The sequence below is a fragment of the Rhinatrema bivittatum genome, chromosome 4, assembly GCF_901001135.1.
Source record: "Rhinatrema bivittatum chromosome 4, aRhiBiv1.1, whole genome shotgun sequence".
Lineage (NCBI taxonomy): Eukaryota > Metazoa > Chordata > Amphibia > Gymnophiona > Rhinatrematidae > Rhinatrema > Rhinatrema bivittatum.
The window spans coordinates 138,671,524-138,679,851 of record NC_042618.1 but is presented as its reverse complement, the minus strand read 5'-3'; the positions used below and the strand labels follow the sequence as shown (position 1 = coordinate 138,679,851).

At 41.2% G+C, this 8,328-nt stretch overlaps 1 protein-coding gene across 1 annotated transcript; it reads right to left on the bottom strand.

Annotated features, from left to right (window-relative positions):
* Positions 1-4,264: 4,264 nt before the first annotated feature.
* On the bottom strand, positions 4,265-7,739 carry GPX2 (glutathione peroxidase 2). The gene is made up of 2 exons (XM_029598896.1): positions 7,472-7,739; positions 4,265-5,500 (listed from the first exon to the last, which is right to left on the bottom strand). Exons 1-2 carry the CDS (start codon positions 7,691-7,693, stop codon positions 5,150-5,152), a joined length of 573 nt encoding a protein of 190 aa, XP_029454756.1. The 5' UTR covers positions 7,694-7,739; the 3' UTR covers positions 4,265-5,149.
* Between the last annotated feature and the right edge of the window lie 589 nt (positions 7,740-8,328).

Genomic DNA, 8,328 nt, shown 5'->3' with positions numbered 1-8,328 from the left:
GAACTTCTGGTATATGAATGCAGTTAGATTTTTCTGTGGCTTTTGACACCATCAGGCACACTAGATTGATTGATTGATTGATTGATTGCACCAGATTGGTATTGATGAGGTAGTTTTAAACTGGTTTGAGTCATTTCTTTTGGGGAAAAGACAACAGGTACAGTTGGGGTATTATCTGTTCATCCTGTTCCCCTTTGTTCTGGAAGGGGCTCCAAAGATTGCATTGTCCCCTGTCCTGTTTAATATTTATTTGCACCCCCCCCTTGGGCTTCCATTTCTAGACTTTGTGAGTTCATTATTTCATCTACGTGAATGATAGGCAGTTGTTTATCCCTGCAATACTAATGGTTCATTTCTGCTGCCACATTTTCCGAGATGTTGGCTGCCGAGATTGGCCTTACTCAGCAAGGCAATCTTTGAATGTTTCCAAGACCAAGCTGTTATGGGTAAGTTAGTATCCACTACAGGAAGACTGTCAGTCATTAAATTTTGAGGGACATTTCTTACCTGTTTTATCTGAGGTAAGAAAGTTAGGGTTTATTTTGGACTCCAGCCTGACAATGCAGCGCCATGTGCAACAGGTGGCAAAACTGGCTTTTTACAAGCTAAAAACTGCTGCGTCCTTTAAAAGCCCTGATATCAGTGGATGTGTTCAGAACAATCTTGCAGTCCCTAGTATTGGGGCAATTGGATTACTGTAATAGTATTTGGATAGGCCTTCACAACAAGCGTTTGTGTGTTCTGCAAGTGGAACAGCATGTCATGGCACAGCTATAGAGTGGCATTGGCTGGGGTAATCAGATTATACCCATTTTGTAGGAAATCCATTGGCTTCCGCTCATATATAGATCCCAGTTCAAATTGTTAGTATTGGTGTATAAATTATTGTTTATCTGGAAAATAATTGTTTAATTGCATTAAAAATGCCAAAGGTATGAGCCACAGTGTGCATTGAGATCAACAGGGACAAGATTGTTACCAATTCCGCCAACTCATGACTATCATTCTCAGTTAGTGAGAAGCAGAGCTTTCTCTTTTGTATTGCCCACCCTGTGGAATGTACTTCTTTGGGACCTTAGAATTGAAAATGACATAAAAGTATTTAGGAAGGGGGGTTAAAGCACTAATTTTTGGAGGCGCCTTTAATTCATTTTTGTGTTATGTGGGTATGTCATTTTATTTATTTTAGTTTTAACAAAATTATGTATGTACTTTGTTCCTCGCACTGGACATCATGTGAACATTTCTAGTTATAAGCTTTTAAAATAAATAAAACATTTTATATTGTTGTATCATTGTCCTGTTATTCTTTTGGTTAGGAGGAATGAATGAATCATATTCCTGGGAAGAGTTTATTCTGAAAGATCTATAGTTTCAGCTTCTGTATGTAATATTCTTTCATTGAAAAACATTTTATAGTGTTCAGTGGAGCTTATTTAAAGGAATACATGGTCATGCTCTGCACATGTCGAGTAAAGCTATAGAAGTAATAAGTAGTAGTAGTAGTAGTAGTAGTAGTAGTAGTAGTGAAATGAATAGATTGATAGTTCATCACTAAAGGATAAGTTACAATTATAAAGCTAGTTTTATACTCAAAACTGATATAGAGAGACCTGGACATGATTTATTACATTTAACAATTAATATTGATTACAAACTATGTTACCAAACCTCATGGCACCTGTGAAAACTGACACATTTTAGTATCATTACTTTTATGTGCCTTACTGTAAACCGTTGTGACAGTACCCATCTTAACAATGGTATAGAAAAGATTTAAAATAAATAAATAAAATAAATAAATAAATAGATCTGTTAAAAAATATTTCCCAGGCAAAATGCTGCAAAGTCGTCAGTTTAAAGATTTATGTGTTCTCAAAAACTCATATACAAAAGTATTTCTGGATAATTCTTATGCTGGTTTAGTAAAAGGGGTTACAATCTGCAAAGAACCCCAGCATCAAAATGGCTGCTACTTCTCTCCACTCAACTAAGTAATAAAGCAGTTCTGTTAAAAGAGTACCTGTGCCTGACGTCTATCTAACATGCATTTTACAACTAGCGAAGACTCATAAAAGATTTACAGTGAAATTAGTGTCTTTATTAGAGCAAACATTTTTTAAAAACATTATTTTCTACTCCCCTGCACTTTCCTGTGTCAGTCACTCTCTCCTTTCCCCTCTCATCTACTTCTCCCACTCATTCCCCCCTTATTCTCTTCTTTCTTCCCATCCATTCCTTTTTCTTCCCTCATTCACTTTCCTCTCTCTCTCTCACTACCCCTGCCCCGCGCTCTCCTCTATTCAGTCTCACTCCTGCTGCACTGGGAAGTGGGAAGGTCTGGGCAACAACTTTCTTTGGCATCCATAACTACACGGAGAGATGGAATGGTCCTGCCAGCAGCTTTCTTCAGACTATATGGTCTCACTGAGAGAGAGAATGCTTCTGCCACCAGTTTTCTGTGGCCTCAAGCTGTTGCATCAGGAGGTGGGATGGTCAGGGCCCCCATAGCAGCACTGTAGCTGGATGCCATCTACATGAGCTTGTTTCACATAAGGACAAACATTGGGAATTTTTATATAGGATAGACTGGAAACCTCTCAAGCACTGGTTACAGGAGTGAACCTGGTCCTAGAACAGGTAGCTCTGGTCGTGGAGTGCCACAAACTTGTCTGCTTTTCATAATGAATATGCATGAGCTATATTTACATGCACTGCCTCTCTTGTATGCAGATATATATTATTCATATTCATTATGAGCATCCTGAAAACCAGACCTATTTATGGCACTCCAGGACCAGTGCTGCCTCACGCAAATTGCTGTGATCTTTATTCTGAAAAATTCAAAAGTATGCAGTAATTTTATCTTAGGAGTAGAATAATCCCAAATGTCATGTTTACACCATTAAAAAAAAAAACCAAAAACCAATACTACAGGAATATGTTTTGGTATTTCCTGTCATTTTTTTATATCAGACTATAAGATCCTGGGGCAGTGCTGTTTCCTTAATTGTTGTGGTTCTGCTCATCTGTAGTTACTTCTGTACAATATCAGGTAGATTTTGTAAGGTGTGCGCACACGTCCATGTGTGCGTGCTTCCCGGCGCACATATATGGACATGCCGGCATGCGCATGTTATAAAATTAGCGGGCCACGCGCACATGCGTGCCGGATTTTATAATCCGTGTGCGCATGTGTGCGTAGCGCGCACAAGGGGGGGTAAAATTCTGCAAATTCGCACGGTGACACATCGCGCCTTTCCCCAATTCCCTCCTCCCTACCCTAACCGCCTTTCCCCTTCCCCTCTACTCCCCAACCCCTAAAGCCTACCAATTCTTTTTTTTTTTATTTTGTTTCAATACTTACTTCAGGACCCAACCTGCGCACAAGGCCCGGGACAGCGATGCCGGCGCACGAGGGTCCGGGACAGCGATGAATGGCGCTCTCCCGGCTCGCCCCCGACCCGCCCCTCCCTGCCCCCGGGACCACCCCTTGGAAGAGGCCTGGCTCTTGTGCACGTAACGGGGGTTAAGCGTGCGGCCAGGCCTCGTCTAAAGTGCACGCCGCATGCACAAGGCCCGGCCGCGTGCATAACCCCCGTTTTCGCCGCACACAGGGGATTAAAAATCAGGCCTTATGGTGTCAATTTTCAGTGCTGTTCTGTAAAGACTTCCTAGGCTGCGTGGAGCCCTGATATGATTCATCAAGAAGTGACAGGATGAATTAATAAAGGGAGAGAGACAAGTATCCAGGCTAAAGTAAAAAGTGTAGTCTACTGATAGGTCAGCTTTGGACCTGCATTAGTCATCGGTTTGAAGCCAGAGGCCCAAGCTCAGGTCCCAGTATCCCTGAGTGGAAAATGCGCTGTCATCTTGTGCAGCACTGCAAGGTTTCACCCTAGAGGGGAGAAAGCGGTGATGTGATGGTGTGAGTAGTGACAGCAGCAGCACCCGGGCAGCTGACTCCTGAGACTGGAGACAGAGGCTCCACAGGCAGAAAAAAACCATCATCTGGTGGTGGCTCTACAGCTACGGATATGTCATCAACTGTTAGAGATGTGAATCGGAACCAGAATCAGATCCGATATCAGTTCCGATTCACATCTCTATCAACTGTATCCCTAGCAGCCAAGGGTGATGTTTATCAGGAACTATAATCTTTGAAGCAAAGTATTGTTTTGTAAACAAATTGTCCACATACATCAAAATGGAAGAGAGGGAACTTGATTACTGCAACGGCAAAGAAAGGAGATGCAGAGACAACTGAGAGTCAATATAGAGTATTTATTTGACTGACAAAGCCCAAAATGTAGCTAACAGTACAAACCAGACATTTAGCCACTTTACAACCTTCCAGCATCCTTCCTGCAATAGTTAGAAGGGCACCCTCATCTAGTAAAGCTCTAAAATCTGGATCAACTGTTCTGCCACATGTCAAGGCGTTGTGAAACGTTTCTGCAGGGGGAAGAAGACAGTGCATGCATGCTGGTTCTTTCCAGGCAGTGCATTTCCGGCATCCGGATGAGCTAAAAGCACTCGAACTGGAAAGTGGAAAGAGAACAATGCTATTATTATTAATTCATCCCAGCCGAGTAAACTAAGACACTGGGTTATAAAGTGGCTTGAACAAGGTCAAACGGAAGTATGAGTGGGCAAATTTGAACTCCTGTCCCAGGATGTTTCCTGATTTGGTTCCATGCGGAAACCATTATGCTAAAACAGTAGGGGGCATTTTAACAATTAGATTACCTGGTTGGCTGATATGGCTCCTGCTTTTTCTCCTTGTTAAATTAATATTATATAAGGCAAGCAACAGAGCAGTATTTCTCAAACTGTTTGGATTGCACTCTCTCTTCCCCTTCTTTTTTCCTTCTCTAATACTTTTAGCCCTTGCTCCCCCAAAATGGTAAAACCAAACATCTCAGAGACCCCCAGGATTTATCCCGTGCCCCTACCAGTTTGAGAACTACTGCGGTAAAGTACCTCTGTGCTATCTATACTAAGGAAGAGTTGAGTTTTTTTGCTCAAGTATAGACATTACATTATATTGGGTGCGCAAATTCATGACAATACACTCCCTCAGTAATAATTGGGATTGCAGACAGCACTTGACGGTTGTTATCATAGACAAGCACACATTAGTTTGATTTTATTTGACAAGTTTTAGGAGTCGCTGGATGTCAGGTTCGATGTTAATTGTCTGGAAGTTCCTGCTGTAGCGTTTGAATGGCTCTCCTTCTGGCCCAATAAGGAACTTCTCAAAGTTCCAGGAAATGTCGGATCGACGCACCGGGCTCCAAATAATAAACTTGGGATCTGTAATAAGGGAGAAAGGGTCGTCGTCCGGGGCGGGGAGCTTCTCCTTCAAGTAAGCAAACACTGGATGCGTGTCTTTCCCGTTGACATCACACTTTTGAAATATGGTAAAGTTGGGTTGAAAGCCTTGGCCTGGGCGAACATATTTCAGTGAATTCAGTATCTCTTCATTCACACAGTTTTCCTGCAGATTGAAAGCCACAAAGTTGGTTTTGGAGTAGGTATTGTGTGCTCCATTAAAGTCTATTTTGTAGTAAACTATGCATGCTATTGTGTTTCACTTTTTCTGTCCCCTTACTGCTTAAGTTATTCAGAACAAACTAACTTCATAAACTTAAATATCTGCTAAGAATTCCCTGCACTTATCGCAGGCTTTGTTTTTTTAACCTTTGACACCATGTTCTTCCTTTCACAGATCCCAGTTTCCCCTCAGCATTCTTATTGTGGCCCTTTATTCTAGAACTTTCTTTCCATTGAAACTTGCTTGCCTCTTACATTATTTATACTTCTAAGGTATTTGAATGTGTCTCTCGTGCCCACTCTTTCTCCTCTTTTCCACTGCATACATGTTTAGTACTCTGAGTGTATGCTAACATTACTACTGTTCTTCCATAACTTTACCATGCAAACAACACCTAGCAAGAGTCTAATTTACGGAGCATCTGCCTGCAAAACCAAGACATCTGGAAGCATTGTCTTAAAAAAGTGCTTAAAACGATGCAAAAAGGGGACAACAAAGGGGTTGACTTAGCCCAGGTTTGAAACATGTGAGCAGTCTTGACAATCGTCATGGCTTCAGCCCTGACTTCTGTCCATCCATACATCCTTTGCATACATTCATAATTCAATCAGCTTCAAAACATTTTATCTAAAATGCAGAGCATATTTCAGATCCAAGCATGAGGGAAGTAAATGAGAAATATACTCTCCGCTTTAGATAAATTAATTTTAAGATGAATGAATTATGAATGTATGCAAAAGTTGTGCAGATGGACAGTAGCCAAGGTTGAAGCCTTAACGATTGGCGCTACTGCTCACAAGTTTCAAATTTGTGCTAATGCAACCCTTTTTGTGCCTGTTCATGTGTCCAATGTATGCACATGTATTTTTCTGTGCAAAAAGATGAGATAGTGATCAAAGATGCTTAAAACAAATTGCTGATGATTTTTAAAAAAATGGAGAAAGGAACAGTAAATCCAGTTTTCAGTATGGGTAATAGAATTGTATTTGCATTCGTTCAAAATAAGTTATTAACTTTTGACATGCATCGTTTAATTTTAAGTTTTGTAGGGAACCTGTAGTATGTAGCAGCAAGGTCACAGAAGGGACATTCAGCAGAGTTCTGGGAAGGTTAATCCCCTTTGGCAATGAGCCTCCAGGTAATAGCATTGTGGGCAGTCGGATTGCTGCATTCACAGGAATGCTGACATGCCCTGACAATCAGATAAGAATAACTGAAAAGCTGGCCCTGCTGTTGCCTACAGTACAGTTCTTCCTGTGGCTGCATAATACCAGCAAATATTTGTGATGCTGGCACCAGTGTTCACACTTCCCCCTTACTCATCTCTAGCCGTGTGTTTCCTCTCTTTAGCCCCTATAGGGATTGTATTAATGCAGGTATTGCAGCTGAAATGACATCTTGGTTGGAAGATAAAGGTGGCAGGTCTAGAAGGGCAGTATGAAACGCACAGGGCGGAAGTTGTGGGAAGAAAGTAAGGCAACTATAGGGCAAACTGGGGTAATGGGAGAAAATTAAGAGTGAAACTGGGTAGGGTGGGTTGGAAAGTAGTAGAGACAGGGGGAAAAATCCACATACCAGAGAGAAGGGGAGGGGAGGGCAGGGAGCATAGATAAGCCAGAGAGAAACAGAGAGAAGAAACAGGCGGTAGGAAGGGGCAGCAGTACAGGCGTTAACTATAGAGCGGGAGTAACTGATTCTTTTAATTACTTTAAACAGCTTTGCTGTGTTAAAATAATTATGCTGAAAGATGAATAACAGTTTAGACCTCAAACAAGATATATATTTTAAAATCCCTGCTCTCTTAAACACAAGATATAACATTCTGAGTGGAAATTCAGTTTTCATCCATAGCATCTGCATGGCAAGATTTATGACTGCAGTGTATGAAGACAAAAGCTTCTGTGTGCCACTTACTTGATAGCCGAACTGGTTGCAAGGGAAACCCAACACCACGAACCGCCGAGGGTATTTACTCTGCAGCTCATTTAGCTGGGTATAATCCCTGGTTGTCGTGCCTCAGAGGGAAGCGACATTCTCTATCAAAATGACTCTTCCTCGGAATATGTTGAAATCAACAGCCTCCCCTTCTAAATTGGTGGCCTGAAGGTCGTAGAAGCTCTTGGCTACGTGAGCCATTGCTGCAGTCACAGGTAGTGCTTGAATGAGTGCTCTGAAGAAAAGTACTTGATTAAGACTGTTCCCTGGAAGTCACATGACCCACCTGCTGCATAGGTTGTTTTTTTCTTATCAGGTGACTTGGCAGAAAACTGATATCCTTGTGTTATCGATACTGTTCTTGAACTACAAAAAGAAAAAAAAAAATCCAAATGAGATAGCGTTTTAGGTCTCTCAAACTAAGGATAAAACATTTACAGAGCCAGCCTATTTGATACCTCTGTTGTACATTACTAATTTAAGATACCTTGGTGTACACAGATGGTAACTTGCTATCCTTTAATACTTCTAGAGAAATATTTTGTGAAACTAAGTGAGAATTAGCTCAATCTTCCATTGAAAATGCTTTGGTGTAAGGGGATTTTTGTGAGACAGTGGGAGAAGCATAGTAGTTTCGTTAGCACTTTTGAAAAGCAGTGAATAGTGCATTTAAAAGTGCAATGAACATTATACAAACCAAGGAGCATACCCATCAAAATATGTTATTAGACAACATGTTCTAGAAAATAAATGCTAGGCTATAAAGCAGTGGTTCTACTTAAACAATTTGTTAAACAATTCAGGTGGGAGACAAGCTGGAGGCTCAAGGTCAGTAC